This window comes from Semicossyphus pulcher, unplaced genomic scaffold, assembly GCF_022749685.1.
Source record: "Semicossyphus pulcher isolate SPU_LCO1_2020_fin unplaced genomic scaffold, fSemPul1.0.p SCAF_10, whole genome shotgun sequence".
Taxonomy (NCBI): domain Eukaryota; kingdom Metazoa; phylum Chordata; class Actinopteri; order Labriformes; family Labridae; genus Semicossyphus; species Semicossyphus pulcher.
The window spans coordinates 3,102,461-3,125,128 of NW_027211604.1; the positions used below are offsets into that span (position 1 = coordinate 3,102,461).

General features: G+C 44.8%; 1 protein-coding gene across 1 annotated transcript in view; it reads left to right on the forward strand.

The window, feature by feature from the left end:
- The window catches only part of LOC138595638 (glutamate receptor 1-like), a 59,836-nt gene that overhangs the window by 24,124 nt on the left and 13,044 nt on the right, over nt 1-22,668 (forward strand). The window contains exons 3-14 of the mRNA XM_069666973.1: nt 4,101-4,285; nt 7,183-7,236; nt 7,346-7,504; nt 7,605-7,772; nt 7,912-8,016; nt 9,292-9,402; nt 9,527-9,733; nt 12,022-12,237; nt 12,382-12,427; nt 12,613-12,721; nt 15,918-16,116; nt 16,493-16,740. Coding sequence (XP_069523074.1) covers nt 4,101-4,285; nt 7,183-7,236; nt 7,346-7,504; nt 7,605-7,772; nt 7,912-8,016; nt 9,292-9,402; nt 9,527-9,733; nt 12,022-12,237; nt 12,382-12,427; nt 12,613-12,721; nt 15,918-16,116; nt 16,493-16,740 — 1,807 coding nt within the window. The remainder of the gene's footprint in view (nt 1-4,100; nt 4,286-7,182; nt 7,237-7,345; nt 7,505-7,604; nt 7,773-7,911; nt 8,017-9,291; nt 9,403-9,526; nt 9,734-12,021; nt 12,238-12,381; nt 12,428-12,612; nt 12,722-15,917; nt 16,117-16,492; nt 16,741-22,668) is intronic.

The window sequence follows — 22,668 nt, forward strand, 5'->3', positions numbered from 1 at the left end:
AAGCTTTGTGAAATCGACTCGAGGAGTTTGATGGTTCATTATTTGTTTCACAGTTTTTTTCTGAGCTACGTTTTATACGACCCTGCTAAACTTTTTGCATTTACCCTGAACCAAAGGCAAAGCATGAACAGAAATGAACTGTATGCAAACATCAAGAACATCATGATGTTTGGTACCATTGTGGTCCTGCCCTGGCTCTAAGAAGTAATTTCTTCACTGAATTTGCTCCATGTTGTCCATGTGTTTGCCCCATGTTGGCCCTGGTTTGGCCCTGTGTTGTCCATGTGTTTGCCCCATGTTGGCCCAGGTTTGGCCCTGCGTTGTCCTTGAGTTTGCCCCATGTTGGCCCAGGTTTGGCCCTGTGTAGTCCATGTGTTTGCCCCATGTTGGCCCTGGTTTGGCCCTGTGTTGTCCATGTGTTTGCCCCATTTTGGCCCTGTGTTGTCCATGTGTTGTCCATGTGTTTGCCCCATGTTGGCCCAGGTTTGGCCCTGTGTAGTCCATGTGTTTGCCCCATGTTGGCCCAGGTTTGGCCCCGTATTATCCATGTGTTGTATCAGACAGTCTGAAGTGTTTTAATGAGCGTCTGAGGACAGATGGAGGCTGATGCTGTAATTCTCTGTAAGAGCTCTGCTGGGAGAAAAACACTGGAAGTGATGGAAACTTACTGACACACTGCCAAAGGTCTCCTCTCCTCCTCTTCTTTCCCATCTTCACTTTCTCTTCATCTGTTTCATCCACTCATTTATTTTTCCTCTCTTTCCTTTTTCATCGTTTTCTTTTCCTGAATGTTTTTTCCTGTCTGCTCCTCTCCTCTTTTGATGCCTCTTCATCTCTCCTTCCCTTTTACTCTTCTAAACTCTTTTCCTCATTTCTCTCCTCTTTCCTTGTCTCTCCATCTCTCCCTCTCTCTTCCTCTCCCCCCCTCCTCCTCTCTCCTCTCTGCAGTAATAGTAAATGTCATGCATGCAGGATGTGTATGTAGATTAGTTGCAGAGATCAGAGTTGTGTCTATATTTATCAAACTGTGTCTCTCTCTCTTTGTTTATGTCTCTCTCTCTTCTACCTGTTTCTATCTTTAATCCCTCTCAGTGTTAGTGACTGACACTGTGTGTCAGTGTGGGTGTCTTGCTCTGCTGTATCTCTAATTGAAGGTTTTACATTATCATTAACACACTTAACTTTCTCAGTGTGGTTGCTACATTGCTGTCTTAACAGTAACGACGGGTCTTTACCTGATGGTGTTTCTGTTATGCAGCAGTTGGTCTCGTTCTCTGCGTGCCGGGTAAGAAGCTTCTGTACCTTGTTTTCTCCTCAGTTTGAGGATATTTTCAGTTGTTTTAAAGTTAGCTGCAAACTTTTCTTCTTTGCGTTTCTTAAAGTTATTCTTTTTCAGGGAGTCAGAATTGTTGTTGGCGTTCCCTGGAGACTGTGGACAGAAGTGATGAGAAGAAGTTACCTGCTACCTGTCGTTCACCTGCTCCCTCTCTTACTGGAGACGCTGAACAAGAGTCTGCTACGTTCCACCAGCCCTCTTAGCTTCTTTAGTCTGATAAATAAACAACTTAGTCTTTGCCAACCCGTCGCTCCTCTCCAGCTCCATCCTCTCATCCAAATACGGTCACGTCTGGCTCCAGAAAGCCAACATGGCGGCAGCCAAAATGTTGAACCGGAGGCTTTAAATATGAAGCTGACAGTGTGAACTTGTGCTGGTAGCCAGGGGGCTGAAGAGATGACGTGACGTAAAACTCAGTTTGATCATGAAGCCTGACGCTCCTCTACAGCTCTGTGCTTATCAGTGAAATATATGAAGTACAGCAGACTGGAGTCTCTACTTTTTTTCATCTAAAAAGCTGCGTCCTGAAAACCGCTGCGACCAATACGCCAGTATAAAATACAGAGACAGGTATCATATTGTGTTAGGGTGTTTTACCCAGACAATGGTGCTATAATCTAGCCACCATCCTCACGACAATCAGCATTACTGTAGGCTGAGCTCAACCACAGCACCGGGAGCAGGATTACAACCTGGCCGTGGTGAAGACAGAGGCTGTAATCGATGTGTGTCTGAATATGTTTCAAGATAGTGTTAAAATAACTTGTATGTAATGGAGCCTTTCCAGAATATGTCGTATCAAGTGCTCCTTTAAACCTCATTATAAAAATAAACAAGAAATAAGGTTCTTCAAAGAACGTAACCGTACAGTCCAAAGTTGAGCACTAAAGCTTAAAGTTGAGCTGCTGCTGAAACAGTTTTCTTTGTCGTCCAGTTGAGTTCTGCGTTGGTTAGAAGACGGCGTTCATCAGGAGCGATGTGATGTGATTCAAACTCCGCTTGAGTTGCAGTCTGTTGCTTAATTGGTTTTTCCAACTCTGAGCAAAGATGGTGTTTAAGGTCTTACTCTGATTCTAAAACACATTGAGGTAATAACCCTGGAAGAGGTGTAACTGTGTGTGTGTGTGTGTGTGTGTGTGTGTGTGTGTGTGTGTGTGTGTGTCAGACAGTATCTTTGAAGTTCCTTTTCCACCGTGTCTCTGCTTCGTCTCTCTCGACTCTTTGAAGTCTACCTGAATTCTGCTGACTTGTCTTTTGAATGTGATGCGTGTGCCTCTGCATGTATGTGTGTGTGTGTGTGTCTCTGTGGGTCTGTGTGTGTATGTGTGTGTGTGTGTGTGTCTCTGTGGGTCTGCATGTGTGTGTCTGTGTGTGAACCACAGGACTTTGAAACACAGAGAAACTACTTCCTGTTGTAGAAACACAGTAAAAGACATCCAAAGGTTGGAGAGGCAGTTAAATATTTGTTAAAATGCTGCAGACGTCAATCAAGGATCGTCCTCTGACAAAAACAAGTGAGTACATGAAATAGATGTGACTGTGACTGTGACTCTTGCAGGCCTGTAATAGGTCCATCCGCTCTCTTTAAATCAGGATGAAAGGTTGAATGGCTCACCTCATGCATTCATTATAATTCTCACCAACATGCTGAAAATCCAGTTTACGGCAGCGTCTGAGCTGAATGCACGACATGGGAATATGCATCTAAAATATATTGATTTTGTTTTCACTGTTAATTATACTTGCACATTGCTAACCAAGCTAGCCCTAATGCTAGCTTTTAACTTTGATAACCCCTCCCCCTCTCAAGCTCCGCCCTCTTGTCCAAATATGGTCGCCTCTGTCTGTTGTGCATTAGCTTCACTTTTCAGACCCGGAGACTGCGTCCACTTCCTCTATACAGTCTGTGGTAGATCCTCGCTGAGCCGCTATGCTCTCTGGTTGCAGAGTCTTCCTTTTACCTGCATCAGGTGTCTCAGGTTTGATGATGAGGCCGTGCTGGTGGATCATGTTTCTGCTGACAGTCTGACTGTGTGAGGTCAGGCTGTGCTGCTTTAATAATGGATTACAGCCCAGGAGAGGAGAAAGATGAAAGAGTCGAGTTTCCCCTGAAAAGATTCCCACATAAATCTGACTTAACATAACTCATCATTATCTTCATCATTGACAATATTTATCTCATTCAAATCAGGCCACTGAAACAAAATAAAAGCCTCTCTCTGCTGCGTCTCAGTGTGCAGCAGCTTTTTGAAGTTACATCCCAGGCCAAGTCCAGCCCCGGGCCGACAGCACATCACAAGAGTTTGATTCCACTGGGATAAAAACAGCTTGACATTCAGTCTGAGGAGCCCCTGAAACTTATATCCACTCCTCAGTATCTCACAGGAAACACAGCTACTGTGCCGGCCAGATGTGAGCAACAAGGTGGACAGTGAGGAGGGAAGCAAATGATAATCAGACATATGGTGGCCAACACACCTTCCAACCTCTCTGAATACGCCTGGTTCACATTGTCTTAGTGAGCAGGAAATGGTTTTAGCAGCCGTTAGCATTGAGCTGAATGATTGTCCTCATGGTGGGGTTGCCATGTTCTCGCTCTCTTTTAACTCTACTGTGGACCACACCCAGCTGAATAACCGACAAACTGGTGACTGGCTTGTTTGCTAATAAGACACAACATGTAAATCAGACTTTGGTTGTTCAGATGAATCAACTAAACATTTAACTCGGTGATTTTAACCCTGATTCACGCCTCCTCTCTCAGGCCTGTCGGTGCTGCAGAGGATCTTGGACACGGCGGCCGAGCGGACTTGGCAGGTCACCTCAGTTAACTTGGACACTCTGACAGAAGCGGGCTTCGTCAAGCTGCTGGCCGACCTCGACTTTAAGAAGGACTTTCAGATCATCATCGACTGCGAGCTGGAGCGACTCAACTCCATCCTCAACCTGGTAAAACTGTCACGCCATTGTAACCAACACTGCGCTATATAAAGATCTTTTTATGTGTTAAACTTTCTGTCTTTGTGACGTCCTGTTTGTGGTTTGATTCAGACTGTCTCTGTGGTACTAAAGGAAAACATAATGATTCTCATGAGCGCACTTTTCATTCACATTTCAGCAGTAAAGATGGAGATTCTAACATCCTGGGAAAGTGTAAATCGCACTTCATCTGAAAACATCTCAGTCGTATCTGTGACTTGAGATGTGACAGGAATCAGAGTTTTTATTTCCACACTTTAAACAGTTTAAAGAACAGTAAGAAGCTGCTCCAATCAGATCAGTGACTCCTTTAACTACTACGTTTGGTAAAAACACCTGTACGCAAATTAAAGGCTCATTCCACTAATGGACATAATGTCCCAAACTGTATTTTGTAGTAGTATACAAGCACCACAAGATGGCGTTACACACGTTCCTGCACACATTTCACAATAAAACCCTATTTAAGAATTTCCACTGAAACGCTGAAAGGCTTTTAATTTGAAACAGAAACAGGAAATCAGCGTATCAACCTCATACGACCAAAAACTCTCTGCGAGATTAGAAAACATGACCTCGGTGTCTGTTTGAAGGATGAATTAGTTTTTCGTTCTGTTGGATTTCGTGGTTGTTTGTTTCGTTGAGTCTATCAGTGTCTGCCGTATTGAAAGTCTTGTCAGGTGTTCATGCTCGCAGCAAAAGAACGCACTCCTTCCCTGTGTCTGTTCCTTGTATCCTGGATCGACACCCTGCAGACAGACTGTGAGTTACACTGTGTGTTTGTCCTTTTTGTTAATGACGCTCTGCTTTCATATTCCGAGCAGCAGCAGAAGCAGCTGAACATCTCTGCTCTCCAGCTGTAGCTGCTTCCACTGTGTTTGGATTCTGATACTAAAAACTTTGATTTCAGCTTCATTGATAATTGACTGTCGGGAGAGAGATCAGAGAGAGCGATTGGAAACGGTTCAGAAAGATAATTTTGCATTTAAAATGCTGTTTTGGAATATTTGCACCGGAGGGAGAGAGAGCAGCAGCAGAGAGCTTAGAGGTATTTTTTCAGAGGCCAAATCTGCTCAGTGTGAACTCGGTCCAGAAACCGGCGTCATGTGGGAAACTCCTCTTCCTGCTGAACTCCAGCTGGCTCTCACAGACTCGAGAGTCAGGTGCTGCTCTGGATCTGCGGAGGTTTTGGTTTCAGCTGAATTTATTTTATGTTGAAACTATCAGGTGGTGTTCAGCTCCACTGTAGTCTGACTTCATCTGGCTGTATGTGAGTGTATCAGGTGTATCAAGCGTCAGGTGGAGCTTTGATTTTTGTGTAATTCCTGAAACCATTATTCAAAAGAAATAATGCATGGTATACTACACGCCTTATAATAGTTACGAACACAGCAGAGAGAAAAACAAGCTTTTTTTCCTGATGAAACATACAGGAAGAGAGAACCAGAAAGAGGCGTAGCCAGCCGGTGTGTGAGTAAGAGAGGACAGGTGTAGGTGTGGTTGTGAGCGTGGGGCAAAAGAGAACTCCAAGAAAGTGAGTCATTTTGTGGGAAACAATAATGGACGTAAACGACAACGTGACTGCTGGAGGCAGAAAACCACGAGACAGATTGTTTGTTTTTGTGTTTTTTATATAACTCAGTTAATTCACACGTGTCCACACTGTTGCATAATAAAGGCGTACAGGAGTCAGATTGTAATAATCAGGTGATGAGACAGTCACAGAGGATTTTGTATAAAATTATGTGCTTTACAGATATTGAGCATCAATGAATATCTTTTGTTATTGTTACTACGCTGCGTTGTGACGCGATGTGATGCAATGCGATATGATACGATACGATATGATGCGATTCGATACAGTGTGATACAACGTGATATGATGTGCTACGATGTGCTACGATGTGATGCATTACGACACGATACGATGCGATAAGAAGTGATACAAAGTGACGCGATGTGATGCAATATTGTACGATGTGATGCAGTCAGATATGATATGATATACTTTATTGTCCCTGTAGGGAAATTTGTCCGCACATAAAAAACAATTAAAACCAACAACAACAACAAACATGTAAACAGAGAAGCACATACCAATGACAACCACAAACAACATACTACATTGCACATGTTTCACATAATAAGCGACAGAGATCACTGTGTGTATTATCTTGTGTACAACGTTCTGGGTAACACTCCTCTCCTTGACATTAAAGAGGTTTTAGGGTAGTAGGATAGTAGGTAAGGAGAGGAGGAGGTGAAGAGGATGGAGGGTGTGTTCAAAGATCTTCCTCCTCCCTCCCTCCGTCCTCCAGCACTGAGTACAGTTCAGTGTGGCAGAGCAGCTGTGTTAGTGAACGTTTGCTTGACTGATGCTCATTAGGAGCTGGACCTGAGAGGGAGACCCGAGCCAACACCTGCTTCCTCCTCCGCCTCCTCAGCCTCCTCCTTTCCTCTCTACAGCTGCTTCTCTCTCCATCTCTTTCCCTTCCTCTTCCTCAAAACGTCCCTCTTCTGTTTTCTCCTCCTTTCCTCTCCATCTTCCTTCCTCTTCTTTCTATCCTCCTCCTCCTCCTCCTCCTCCTCCTCCTCTCCTTTCCTCTGCCATCTTTCTGAGGAGACCCTCCCTCTTTCTCTCCGTCTCTTCCTGATGCTGAAGTTGGGCAATTAATTCCTCAAAGACGAATCAAGTCATCCAATTAGCAGCTGTTTGAGAGGACACACACACACACACACACACACACACACACACACACACACACACACACACACACACACACACGTTTGGATGAGTGTGATGATTGTGTGATAGATGTTTTTAAAACTGTGATTCGCATCTCGTTTTTTCTGACTTCTCTTCTCAGATTGGAGCTCAGAGGAGAAACTTGAAGAACTACCACTACATCCTAAACAACATGGTGGGTCCGAATACTTCCCGGAAGGGACATGAATATAATTTTGCAGTCAGTGAAACTTGATGCCCCTGTGTGTGTGTGTGTGTGTGTGTGTGTGTGTGTGTGTGTTCAGGGCTTCATGGACCTGAACATGACAGAGTTTCAGAAGCTCGGGCCGAATGTGACGGGCTTCCAGCTGGTGAACCGGTCCGATCCAGCTGTTGAGAAGATCAACCAGGACTGGCTCGACTTTGACAGCAAGGACCTCAAACTGGCCCGCAGGAGGCTCAGGGTACACACACACACACACACGCACACACATTCCCAGTTTCGTCATGTCAGGAAAAGGTTTATCTTCAGTGAGTCTTGTTTAATGTCACTCTCATCCTCAGTACACAGGAGCTCTGACTTATGACGGCGTCAGCGTGATGGCCATGGCGTTCCAGAACCTTCGGCGGCAGAGGATCGATATATCTCGACGTGGCAACGCAGGCGAGTGTCTGGCCAACCCTCCTGCTCCCTGGGGACAAGGCATCGACATACAGAGAGCACTGCAGCAGGTAACTAGCAGGTCCTGATGTTGCATCAGAAAGGGTCAAACCAAAGTCCACGTGTGTCATTTCGATAACAGGGTGTCACGCTGCAACAGGATCATTTAGAGTCAATTTTGCGTGTGTATGTGTGTTTGTGTGTGTGCAGGTGCGTCTGGAGGGGCTGACGGGGCGGGTCCAGTTTGATGAGCGAGGACATCGAACCAACTACACCCTGACTGTGATGGAGCTGAGCCACACGGGGCCCAGGAAGGTGCTGCTGCTTGTTGTTTAGTTAGATTGATTGTAACAGAAGTTTGCTGCAGAGTCTGCAGGTTTTCACCACATCAGCTCCTCTCAATAATTAGCTCCCTCTCCTCTGATGAAAGGTGTGATAATCAGAGAAATCAGCTGCTGCAGCGTTTGTTTGCTGTTAAACCTGCAGACTCACAGCTTTCTGTTCATCCGACAACACAGCTTTACAGTTTGACTTATCCTGTAATGAGAAACATAATTATGCTCGTCATAAACTTTGTGATGACACACAGAAGTCCAGGCTGAGAATGTGACGTTTTAAAGCCTGGAATTAAGTTTTCTAACTAGCAGAAGCAGAAAACCCTTGTTTTGCCTCTGTAGAATCAGGGCTAATCCTGGTAATGTTTAATATATTTTACTTCGTCCACTAAAAGTTCTTGTTGTTTCCACTGACAGACTCAGATTGTTATTCTAAGTGTGTGACAACATGACAGAAAGGATCCCTACAAAGATAGACCTTTTTGTTACAGAGGAAGATGATTGTTTTAACCACAGACAGACGTTACATCGCTCTCTGCAAACACACCAGACTCCATTTAGAAAAACAGGGATTTTAGCTTGCAGAGCGCTGTAGTTGCTTGTTTACAGCTGCCTCACGGGGTTAGTAAGTTTGTTTTGTGTTGGATCCAAGCTGACCCCTGAAAGGACCAAAGTTACACAAGTCCAGCACAAACAAACTGACTGATGGAGGCGACAGTAGAGCAGCACCTCTGGTGTTCTTCAAGGTAAAATGTTTTTGTCAATGGAGTCTGGCGGATTTGAAGAGAGCGATGTAACAGCTGTTTCTGGTTTAAAGAAATAATCTTACTTTATGAATCACAAAGGTCGATCTCTGTAGGGATCCTCTGCTCTTCATGAAGACGAAAGAGAACCTGAGAAAAGGAAAGTAGCTCTTAGAGGGATACTAGGTGCTCATGGTAGCAGGTTGTTCAACTCTAGGTGAATGCCAGGTGCTCCTGAAGGTTTAAAAGTGTTGAAGGAGGGAAGCCACTGGACTTTCTTCAGGCACACTCGCACCGATGTAGTTTAAAATGCCTTTATTGAATCAGGGCATCTCGTAAAAAACATCAATATTACAGAAGTAAACCCGGTTTCGTCTCTCATCGGGTCTTCCTCAGAGCCTTGAGTCATGAAATAACAGAAACGTGTTTGGGTGAAAGGGTACAGATAAAGGAACACACACACCTGTCAGGTGACTCTTAATTGTAGTGTAACGATGCTTCTGTGTGTTCAGATCGGCTACTGGAACGAGAGGAGAGGCTACGTGAACACGGCCATCTACAAGCCGGTGGTGGAGGAGTTCTACGGCCTGCAGAACAGAACCTACGTCGTCACCACCATACTGGTGAGACTGGGAACATATGACGCTGCCCACGACTTGTATCAATCTATTCTCCACACAAAGTGATTGACAGCGCTGTCCTTTGAATCCTGACGTCTGACTGTAAACACCATCTGTGTCTGTGCAGGAAGCCCCCTACATGATGCTGAAGAAGAACCACGAGCAGCTTGTGGGGAACGACAAGTTCGAAGGTTACTGTGCTGAACTGGCCTCAGAGATCGCCAAGCACGTCGGCTTCTCCTACCGGCTCGAGCTGGTGGGAGACGGGAAGTACGGAGCCAGAGACGCTGAAACCAAGATGTGGAACGGGATGGTGGGAGAGCTGGTGTACGGGGTGAGCGCTCAGAAAGCACAGAGACATTATGCAACATGTTACCCCTCGATTCCACAAGATCCGTCTCCGGCGCGTTCCATGTGCGCGCAACCTCCGGAGTCACGCGCACACGGAACGCGATCGTGATTCCACAGCATGCGTCGCAGTCCGTCTCCGGCGCGTCCCCGAAGCGTGTCTCCGCTCTGCTCCGCTGAAGATACGCGCCGGGTCTGTTTTTGACGGAGGTCGCTTCAAACACGTGTCAAGCTCAACAGAGCAGATCGTTCCAAACAGGAAGAGCAGCATACAGCATCCGGTCATTTCAAAATAAAACACCATGTTCAGACCGGTACAGACTCGTTTTTTCCCGTTTATTTTAAGATCAACACACTGAAATCTCGAAAAAAGAACACTTTTAATTAAGTCGTGTACTCAGCCATGGTAGAAGCACAAAAATCACAGAATGATTTCCAAATGAGCAGTTAATCAACCTCGGATGTGCAAACTGAACTGTAGTTTGTGTGTTGCTCTGCTAACATTCATGTTATCGCGTGATTTCTCAATTCTCGCGCGATAATGTGATCTTGCGAATCCAGCTGCTTGGGCCAGCGCTCCGCTGTGCTGCGGACCAGACACGCTTCCTGTGGGCGAGGGCTCGCGCCGCTGACGGACCAGAAACGAGGCGCAGACAGATCCTGTGGGATCGAGGGGTTAGTGTGTTGCTCTCAGCTCCAAGGTCACGGTTCCTACCGAAGATGTTATCTATAGTTTCATGTTTAAGTCTCAGCCTGAGGGGTGTGCTACGGCGCGAGAGTAGGGGTTAAGCTGGGTCTGTTGAGCCTCAAGTCAGGTTATGTTCAGACTATGAGGTGTTGTCCGGTCACTGAGAGAACGAGAGCACGGCAGCTACAGACACCGTGGATTATGTTTTTATCGCTCTTACGTTTTGGTCTTGATTTTCTGCAAAGTCCGCTTTACTCTGCGGGTTTTGCAGCTACAATTACAACTGTAAAATAGTTTATTCAGCAGGTATTTATTACAGATTATATTTAATCAATAATTTGATTTGGCAAAATACTATATTACTAAGAGTAATGACGGTGTCTGCAGGCTATACTGTTGAAAACGTGTGCATCATGTTTAAACTTGAAGAGCTCGACGAGGTTGGTTCGAAACATTAGAAATAGCTGAGAGCGTTTCAGGAGGTACATAAATGATTCTGCAGCATTCCTCTCTTGACGGTCAGTGGTTTTGTTTTTCGCTGCGTGATCTTCTTTTAAGAAGCGTCCTCTGTGAGCGCGCTCAGAGCCTGAAGCAAAAACTTTATGACCAATGACTTCCTGATACCTGTGATCTTTGGGCCTTCAGGCTTTGGGTCTGGGTATGTTGAACGCAGAGTTGGGGACTCGAGTCACACACAGAAGTGACTTGAGAGTGGACTCGGCCTGGAGACTTGGGTCTTTATATTTTGTATTTTTCCTGTGAATGTTATGATGTATTTAAAACACGTCTTTGTCTTTGTCTTGTACAAAGTGACTTGTGACCGTCTCTGGTTGAACGTGCTTCATAGTACAGGCCTCGGGTGAGACTGTGTCTACACCAACTAAAAACATTATGTTTGCACAGACACATTACCAGCATGAAACATGAAGTCTTTGGAACAGACACAGCAAAGTCAGCAAACATGGCGTCAGCTCGTGTGACTGCTAATGGAGGATGTCGCTACAATTTCTTTAAACCAGCTCCACAGAAGAGTCCCGTCGTCTAGATTCAAAGAATAAATATGAACAAGTGAATTAGTTTCTAAGTGTGTTGGAAAATGTGCTTAAATATAGCACACAATGCAACGTGAAAAGTAGCATGTTGTAACTTCTGTGGCTCTGCGATCTGATGACTTCAGCTCCTTGTGTCTGCCTCAGCTGCTCATTACCACACAGCACTTTATTTATGTATACATTGGGTTAGTTACATTAATGTGTCTTTGTCTGTGTGCATGTCTGATACTGACAGGGACGTTAAAGGCTTTCAGCTGTGTTCAAATATGCACGTAAAGAAATGACATGGGTTCGCTTAAAGAAAGAAGTTGATCTCAGACAAACACATTAAACATGTTTAACTGAAATCTGACTTTGTTCAAAGTGTAAGAATGTCGTTGCTGCAGCTTAGCGTGGGTTCTTACTCAGCTTCTTTTTAATACGATGCTTTTAGCATTTTAAATGTGTCATAGTGTATTGTCACAATACACATATGTCATGTGTATTGGATCTCTGAGTCTCTCTCTCTCTCTCTCTCTTTCTCTCGCTCTGCAGAAGGCGGACGTGGCGGTCGCCCCGCTCACCATCACTCTGGTTCGAGAGCAGGTGATCGACTTCACCAAACCCTTCATGTCTCTGGGAATCTCCATCATGATCAAGAAACCCACCAAGTCCAAACCGGGCGTGTTCTCCTTTCTCGACCCGCTGGCCTACGAGATCTGGATGTGCATCGTGTTCGCCTACATCGGGGTCAGCGTCGTGCTCTTCCTGGTCAGTGAAACGTCTGTGTGTTCAGTTACACTGTAAAAAAAGTCCTGCAGTACCTTTGGATGTTTTAGTGAATATGTCTGTTGTAGTTGTTGGCTGATGATACCTGTGTGTGTGTGTGTGTGTGTGTGTGTGTGTGTGTCTCAGGTGAGTCGTTTCAGTCCATACGAGTGGAAGGGCGACGACTCTGATGATGAAGATGAAACTCTGCCCTCCTCTTCCTCTCGACGAGCTCTGCCCACTTCATCTGAGCTCACTCAGTCTCCAGGTATCAAACCGTCGTCATGTTGTGTACCTGGTGTGTTTACTTCCTGTCGTTCATGTCGTGTTGTTGTTGCCTCCCAGGTTACTCCCAGTCTCAGGTCCAGAACCAGAACCAGCAGAAGGACAAAGACACTCCAGAATACACCAATGACTTTGGGATCTTTAACTCTCTCTGGTTCTCCCTCGGGGCCTTCATGCAGCAGGGCTGCGACATCTCACCCAGGTAGGTCACCTGGACAAAACACACCTGTGTGACAGTGACTCAGATATTGAAATGTGACTTAAAAACTCATTTTTCTGCTACTTTATATTTTTACTCCACATGGACATTTTTAACCCTCTCAGCCCTTGGATAAAGACTTTACCTTTCAGTGGTTGGTTTCGAAACTTTGTTTTTATGTGACAGAAAAAAAACTTTAGCAAACCCTGAAACATCACCACCTCATCCATTACTATCATTTTATTCTTGGCTCAGACCAAGCTGCATTCTGGGAGACAGACAATAGACAATACAGAAATGCTTTAAAGCTGCATCCTCTCTAACGTCCAGCAGGGGGCGACTCCACTGGTTGTAAAAGAAGTCTGATCCTATAGAAGTCTATGAGAAAATGCTCCTCCTCCTCTCCTGATTTATTCCCTCAGTAAACATGTTCCTAATGAGTTTATGGTCTCAGTCTCTAGTTTCAAGTCTTCTTCAGCACAGCATGATGTTCATTTAGTCACTGATGCTCCCATTGAGAGTCACACAGACCAGGAAGAGGGGAGGTTTGAGGGTGGGGCTACAGGTGATTGACAGGTCTCTACCACAGCGACCTGTCAGTGATGATTGTGACGTAGCGATGTGTCCACACATGTCCACACTCTTCTGATGAAAACAGCCAAAATGCACAAAGGCTGTGTGTGGTGTCATGGCGGCCACGTCCACTTCTTAAACCGTCCATGCACCTGTAGAACCACATTCAAACCCACAGAGGACAGAGTGTCCTCAGAAACATAGAAGTCCAAAGGCACACTGAGATGTGATACATGCATACATAGCCATACCATCAGATACATACAGCACATATTAATGTAGACATATCATCACACACACACACACACACACACACACACACGTTAACATGAAGCACGTACAATCCTGTGTGACGTGCTGCCGGGTTAGCTGTATGTTACCACTGTGTGAAGGCCTGAGGCGTTTCTATTTCGGATCTACTGCATGTGTGTGTGTGTGTGTGTGTGTGTGTGTTAATATAGGTAGGAGTGTGTCACTGTGTGTGTGCGTTTGTGGCTTTACAGTCATAGCTTTCCTTATGACCTCATTAAAGCGATGCTGCAGACAGACGTCTCCTCATACATGCTGTCTGTTCAGCACACAGGTGATTGGACCGTTGTTTCACAGGTGTGGACTGTTGGTTGGACGAAACAAACATTGGAAAGGTTTCGTTTTGGGATCCAAACAATCAATATATTGGCAGAATAATCAGTGGATTAGGACAATAATCACGAGATGACACTGAATATTTAGGAGTGAGTTAAATTGTGTGTCACCTGTTGTCCTCTCAGGTAAGGCCTGTTGGTTCTGCAGACAGTCTGGTTTAATCTAGCCTGATTCAGCTTTATCATCTTGTATTCATGTTTTTTTGTATTTGATCTCAACAGCTTATATTTATCTTATATTCCCTGTTGTTGCCATATAAGACTGTCCTACAACTGTCTGCTTTTCTGGTTGATTGAAGGGTTTTTATTGGAAACAAAGTCACAAGAACCGTGGACCTCCATATGAAAAGATTTCTGCTCTGAGATGTTTTATTAAAGCCATTGTTTAACTTATGGATGGATAATGACGGAGGGGAGTAACTGGAGACCCCCTGCATCCCCCACAAGGACGCCTAGGCTGTCCGTGGACCATTAAGACAAAGGACACTCCGTACTCCACACAAACACTCCACATAGACAACAAGAAGATATGTGGTGGCATCTGGTCCAGTTTGGTGGAGAAGATTGGGGAGCAATCGTCTAAAGGTCCGCCGACCTTATCCACTTCTGACGTTAAGTCTGAATGTGTTTTGGGCGGCCGACCTGATCACCAGCTCACCGCGTGCCTCTGAGCTTCTTACTATTGTTGTGAGGAGATTTTGTCTCATACAGGTTGAGTCTGTGTGTGTGTGTGTGTGTGTGTGTGTGTGTGTTGGTGTGTTTCAGTGCCATATGCATCACACAGGGTCACCTTTAGACGGGCTGGCTGGGCCTGGAGCCTGAGCAGTCTGTGTGTGTGAATGTGTCGATGTATGTGATGCTGACGTGAGGTATGGATGCTGCCTCCCTGCAGGCAGAGCCATCCCTGCTTCTGTCACAACCACTGTGGGAAATACAACACAAGATAATCATAATGATCAGCCTCATGTGTGTGTTGCATGTTGGGAAAATTGGCTCTCCACAGACGCATCTCGCTCTCATAAATGTTCTCGCTTAGTTTAAATATGTGGCGGAAAAGTCAATTCAGTTTTATTTGTACAGCCAAATATCACAAATGGTTTTATAGTTTCACAGCAGACAAAGGAAATAAACAAAAGAAAACCTTGAACAGGAACAAAGATGGAAGAGAAACGTCTCCTGTCCAGGTGGAAAGGGAAACAGATCACAAACAGAGGGTTGGATGGAGGTGTTCTCAGAAAATGTACAGACCTCTTATTTGCAGGAAAAAACAAACAAACAGTGTTCAGTTACTGAAAAACCCACACAAACAATCAGCTAAACCTTTCACCAGCCATCAGGACACAAATCAACAGAAGCTGTGAGAACAGATTCACTGTTTACGTTTCTCATCAGACGAAAACACAAGACGTTCTTCTTTCTAATCTCCTCAATGTTACCATTTGCTTTTCTACATTACACCATAATAAAATGAATATCTGCATAAGTCAAGGACAAATGTTGACCCATGTGTGACACAAGAAAAAGATCACAGCCTCACCCAAATGTTTAGGAAGCAGCCTCCGGGGACCATCGCTACCATGATTCCAGGTAATCCCAGTTTGAGGACAAAGTGTTGCATCCTCAGAGAGGCAGGCGAACCAACTATTGTTGGTCATTAAATCAAGGTTCCTTAAACATTTGACCCGGCAACACAGAATCATTCCTTAAGATGATCCAACAGAAACCACAGAGTTTTAATCTGGCTGCATGGAGATGAAGTGGAACTATTCTCAGATCGTGCTTCATGGCACCGGGTAGCATCGACCACGACCTCATGCAGAATCAAAGTAAAGTGGTGACACGCCAACATTAGAGTTACGTGTACATTTGAGTATCATCTGCGTAGAATGAAACTTGGTATTATGTTTGCTGATGATGGAGCACAGCAGTAACACATACCTGTAAAGCATGCACTTTATCTTTCCCCTCCTCGTTCTCTCCAGGTCTCTCTCAGGTCGAATCGTTGGAGGAGTTTGGTGGTTTTTCACCCTCATCATCATCTCCTCCTATACAGCCAACCTGGCCGCCTTCCTCACCGTGGAGAGGATGGTCTCCCCCATAGAGAGCTCAGAGGACCTGGCCAAGCAGACGGAGATCGCCTATGGTACTCTGGACGGAGGCTCCACCAAAGAGTTCTTTAAGGTGAGGATACCGCCTATCTGTTAGTTGTTACACCACATGTTAATGTCTTGCTTCATGCTAAGCTAGGCTGCCTAGAGACTGATACAGACATGAAATCCCTGTCCACCATTGGTCTTAAATTGAATTTTCTTTCTAGCAACCATAGCATGGATTAATGGCAACGACTAGAGAATTCCCTCCTGTGTTTTTCTCCATCAGCCGACAAACTAGTGAATACAAACATTGATTTACGTTTGGACAGAAACCTGGCAACTATACTTTCACAAACATTCAATAACTAAAGGTTCCGGTTAAAGGCAGCGATGTTCTGAGTTAGACGTTGTCGTTGATGCCCTGTAAAATGCTTTTTAGTTTTTGTTATCTACTCCTATCATAGCGATCAAAGATAGCCGTTTTTGAGAAGATGTGGTCGTACATGCGGAGCGCGGACCCCTCAGTGTTCGTCAAGAACACCAATGAGGGTGTGATCAGAGTCAGGAAGTCAAAGGGGAAGTACGCCTACCTGCTGGAGTCGTCCATGAACGAGTACATCGAGCAGAGGAAGCCCTGCGACACCATGAAAGTAGGAGGCAACCTGGACTCTAAAGGCTACGGAGTGGCCACGCCCAAAGGATCACCTCTCAGGTAAACTCTGAACGTCCGGGCAAGGGCAAGTCAGTGTGGGGTTAATGTTGGTGTCCTGTTTCGTCTGTTTTTGTAGGTAATTTGGCCAATGAGAGCAGCCACGTGCTGATGAAATGAGTTGTAACAAAAGCTTTGGTTGATCCACATCAACGACATGCTGAGACACGTTGTTTCAGGGGTGTAGATTACTCTGTTTTAAAAACATTCAAATGCAGGGCTCGACATAAGCACTGGCCCGTTGGCCCGATGGTATGTTTTTCACCCCCGGGCCAGTAGATTGACTATTTAACTGGCCCGGTGCCAGTAGGATCTACAAGCCCATAATGTAGACAATACAGTAGCCCTCCCAAGATTCGCAGTTCTGATGAACGGGACTTATTGCTTTCTACTGTAATCTCCATCCGATGTCAGCATCACTGCAGGCACTTTGGCTGCTGCTGTAAACAACACGTTACACGCTACTCGCTGCACTCGCGACAGATCAGCTGTCAAGTGACGTTAGCAAGCTACCGCGGACTAGTATAAAGTATGCGACGCTCCGGCCATCACAGATGCGCCTGAGGGATGATCGAGGCAGCAATAAGTGTGTGTATTTGCGTTATCAGCAGCACCTCGTCCCGGCGCACGTTAGCGCCGTGGCTACATAAACAGACCGTTCACAGAGCGGACGTGCCGTGGACTGCTTACCTTTAACGACCACAGGAAGTAGGAGAGGGTAAGATTTTGTTTCAAAAAGTTACTCTCACGGGCTGATCACGCTGATTAAACAGACATTTGAACAGCGTCAGTAACGGTAGGTAACATACTCAATCAAGCTATTACTACTTATTCATGCAGGTGTCAGAGTTGCTGAACCAAGAGTGGTAAAAGAAGCCTCTTTATACCCATATGATTAGTTTGGTCTATTTTTATGAGTTTATAATAATTCCACAATTGAACACATATTCATTAATAAGAACTCTTACAGAGAAACAAAATTTGACGTTAAAATAATACCAAAATAACAAAGTTACTGGCCCGAGTGCCAGCGGAAAATTGTGCTCATTGTCGACCCCTGAAATGGATTTAAATGTTATTTAAAATACAGTTTTTAAAACGGTTCTGAGATGAATATCTGAGTGTTCTGGGATCTGAACAGTGGATGCTGAAGTTTAGAGGTATGGACTCAAGTCAGACTCAAAGAACTACATGACTCAGTGGGTAGCTGATAAATAGATCATAAGTTATATGTAACCTATGGTGAGCTAGTTTACTTATTTTGCCTTGTGAATGTGTTTTATGAAAAGTGTTAATTGTATGCCTGCAGCCGCCTTTGGGACGGTGATCAGGAAACAGTGACAGCATGAAAGAGAAATACTGACCTGAAGCTGAAGTACTCCTAATCTGTACTAAGACAAGTACTCCAGTTAATGGCCATCAATGTTTTTTCTTTTGGTCAGGAGGTGAGATTAACTGTGACTTGGGAACACTGACTTGGTTCCACCTCTGAACAGAGTGAAGCCCACTGAACAGTCAGAACACGAGTTTCAGGCCTTTGTTTGAGGTTACAAAGGACCAGTTAACATCGACAACTTCATGTATTACACAAATCTGTTAACGGAGCAGCGTAAAAACGAACCTCAGATTTGAGACCTGTTTCCTGTCTGTGTTTGTCTGTCTGTCTGACTGTCTGTCTGAATGTCAGTGTCTTAATCTGTCTCTCTGTCTGTCTTGTCTCTCTCTCTCCTTTGTTTGTCTTTGTCAATATGTGTGTTTTTCTGTCTGTCTGTCTCAGTGTTTCAGTCTGTCTGCCTGTTCTTGAACTGTCTGCTCGTTTACCTGTCTGTTGTGATGCTATCTGTTATGCCTGTCTGACTGCCCACCTGCCTGTCTCTCTGTCAGAATACTGACGACATTGCTAACATCAAAATCTATCTATCTATCTATCTATCCATCTATCTATCTATCTATGACAACGTTGCTGTTAGATAAAGTTCAGCTTGGCTAACAGTTCCTTTGTGACGGTCGAACAGATGATGGTTTGACTGGACAGAAGTATGCTAATCTTAATGCTAAGCTACATAGGAAATTCAACAAAACCTCTGTATTGAGTTAAAACTGTTTTTTACCTGACAGCAGCATTTGAGAGTCGTGTTTGTTCCCTCTCTTTGTTTCAGACATCAGTGGGCATTGTCCGTGTTGTTATCAGATGTTCTGTGGGGAACATCTTGTTCTCATTCTTTCTGCTTCACATCAGCATTTTACAGCCAACCCAGAGTCTGAGAAAAAGGAAATTACTCCAAAGATGAGATTAGAACGCGCTGAGTGTAATAATTCACATGTCGTTCATGGTATGAGATTAATCATCAGCTGTGTGTGTAGCCTCCAACAAAACCAATCAGCGTTACACAGACAGACTCTGCCTTCACATTCTGCATGTGACACACTCACCTTCTGTGTCGTGTGTTAGCTTTGTTCACGGCTGTGGAGGCGCAGATGCAGCGAGAACAAAATCATTCACCATTTTTGAAAAGAGAACAAGGTGTCAGTTTTTGCCATCAGTTGCCTAGCAACACAGTTTTATGAAACCACATAAGTACTAAGCATACTGGATAATCACTGCAACAAAGTGAACATATTCAGTCCTCTTTGAACAGACTCTCTGGGTTGACCGGCTCTCAGAACTAACAGTGGACTGTCTCATGTCATCATTCCACGGATGAGCATCTGATTCTGCTCGCGGGGCTCCTCTGCAGCAGAATCACAGCCGCTCACACTAACCATCGATCGTGCTTCTCCTCTCAGTGGATCATTCGGAGGGTATTGTTCCAAAATGACATCGTTACACTTTCAGATTTCTCAATAAAAACAAACAGATATAAATGTCAGGAATCAGTGTGAAGAAGTTTTGACCGATACTTCCAGTCCAGGTGAGACAGAAGCAGGCCAAACATAAAGCCATGTGTTATCACTTGAGATGGAAAATTGCCTCGAATAGTTGATGCTGGAGTAAAATGAAGACTTTATTGGAAACTACCATGTAGGCCAAAGTTTAATGACTTCAAGGAATGTTTAGATTTCTGATGGCAGTTTATTAACACGTCTGGATATCATAAATATGTGGACAGTGTTCTTTAGCTCACTGAAACTGTGAATGTATATCAACACTTCTTCAGATAGCGCAGTTCAATGCACAGCAGTGAATTTGTGCACATTTCATCTGTTTAGTTTGACGGCACATTCCTGGTTGTATATTCTTGTACACAAAGCACTTAGGAACAAAACTCTTCTTTCACTGTTCATTACATTAATCAATCAGGAATAACTCCTGGCTCATCGCAGAACATTTTACTGATTCATGTTCCGTCACCCGACATCGTCACTGCTACGCTCTGCAGTTCTTTAGCTCTGATCTTCACTGGTACGTAAAGAGGGAACAACAGGAAACACGTGGGTACCTGTGTATCCTGTAAGCAAACCGACCGTGTAGCGTAAAAGACATTTTTGTCACACCTGAACTTTAGAATGAATGTCCAAACATTCGACTGTTGTTCCTCCTTTATTTATCAGCTCATGAATGGACGTTGTCAGTGTTTGCTGTGCAGTAGTCAGTCATACGATACATGTGTTGTTATTCAACCCAAACCATATTAAAATGTTGTTTTCCTTCACTGGATTTGGTGAGAAAAAACGCACCCTTATGAGCTCCAGAGCTGATCACTTGCACACAAGCTAGTGGAGCATTTTTTACTCCCTCACAATTGTCCTCCAGGATCTTGTAATCCCCTAGGGGAATTGGGAGTCTCCCAAAAGTCTTCATCTCTTACCAGTGGATGTCTTCCACGTCTGTTGTGCTCGGGACATGCCCAAATAAGAACTTCAAAGACAGAGTGTCACTTCTGAAATGGCCTCTCTGGCTGTGACGAAGCATCGATTCAGTTCTGACGTCCACCCAAATCAACAAACCCAAGATTAATTTTGAGTTGAAGCTCTACGTCTTAGCTCAGGGACGTCTTCACCACCACAGTCAAGCCCAAAGACAGCGTGACCTCAACCGCTACCTGTCCAAGAGGAATCAATCAGGAATGAGACCCTGCATTAGGAACATGGCTGTTACTCGTGTAGAGAGAATGATGATGATATTTAGTTGAGCCAGGAAGTCTTCTCCTATATTGGAGACCACCTGGGTTGTCATGTTCCCTGGGTCAGAGCGCTTTGGCCCAAAGGACAATAAAGGTTTTACACAAACCCTTTTGAAGGAGGGCTCCACAGGCAATGCAAACATCCCTGACTGAAGCGTCGGGCGCATGGTGTTTTCACCCACAGAAAGGTGACGATCCAAGAGCCAGTTATCACTGCGAGGTCCATGTTGTCTCTTTTACCAGCAGACACTGCACTCAACCACACCTGAGCACTGCTTCAGCCCTGTTCTGGCAGCTGACACAGGTACCAGTGACTCATGCTATGTCTTCTGTGATCTCTTGAGTCAAGGTCATGTCCATGTGGTAGAACAGACTTTGCATTTACAGGGATCTCTGAAAGAATCCGAGTAGCAACAAGGATTCTTCTGGAAGAACACGAGTGAACATGCAAATCAATTCTTAGTTAAATCAAGTGAGACGTGCTCCTTACAGTGATGGGTGGATGATCTTCTCTTTAGACATCGGGAAGCTCGCAGGTCACAGTCGCCAGTCAGACCATTTTATCTTTTTGACTAGACAGAAGGAGCGTGACTCGTTCATATCCATTGTTAATATGTTCTTTGAACGACTGAACATTATGCCGTTAGAGAGTGTGTAAGCCCGGTGACTGGCTGCAGCTGTCCCTGGGCAACAGCTACGTTGATGTGCTACGTGCAGCAGAACGGTGGGAAACAACATTTTTAAAAAGTCTGGGTTGAACCGCAGCGAACCTGTCCTTTAAAGAACCATTCATTTCTTCACTCCACTGATAAAAGCTGTCATGAGTGGACACTTGTAATGATGTTGCTATGTACTATGGTAGTCCTCTGCTCATTAACACCTAGTTCCCTTCTATCCCTTATTACTATCATCCCCGTAGAAACCCTGTTAACTTGGCAGTATTAAAACTGAACGAGCAGGGCCTGTTGGACAAATTGAAAAACAGATGGTGGTATGACAAGGGAGAGTGCGGCATCGGGGGAGGGGACTCCAAGGTCAGATCACCGTAACCCCAACGGGTAACGACAGGCAATGGTACAACGGGGTAACCGGCAATAACCCACAGCCTTAATGTCGATCTTAAAACACTCCGGATGGCACCACTGAAACTTTACTGGAACCTACTTTAACATATCTTTCTTGGTCCTAACACCCCCAATAAGTACCCCTCTCAGGCCTTGTTGAAGAACACTTCGATCGAGGGGGTATTTTACCAAATATGATCCCAAAGCTTTGACGCTGAGATCATCCAGTTTATAAGAGACGCCAGAGCTATTTCCTCTTGAACTTAAAGCACCGTCTGCAATGAAACACAACGTGTATGTGTCCCTGTTTGTTATTATCAGGCTTGATCTGCGATGTATTTGTCGTCCTAACATATCAGGTTACAAACAGCACATATCTTGGTAGCAGGTAGGATGATGACATCAGCATTCTTACTCTAACCCTTATTTGCTTCACTGTTTGTCCAATGGAGAGTAACAGCCACCAAAGGGACAAACACCAGACCGTGTCACTGATGGAGACAAACCTCACACCTGCAGCCTTTGTGGTGGGACATTTGCCTCTGCCACCATGCTGTGACACGTTTTTCTTCAGTTATACTGAATTACCCCGTTAGCTCAATTAAAATACCCCCTGTGGTCGTGTTATTCTGTAGTCAGTGACTTTTTGTGCTGACTCTACACCCCCCCTCCCCTCCAAAAAGTAAAAGCTTCCTCACAGCTGATATATGTTGCGGCTTATGAGCTGCAGACTCAGTGAACCC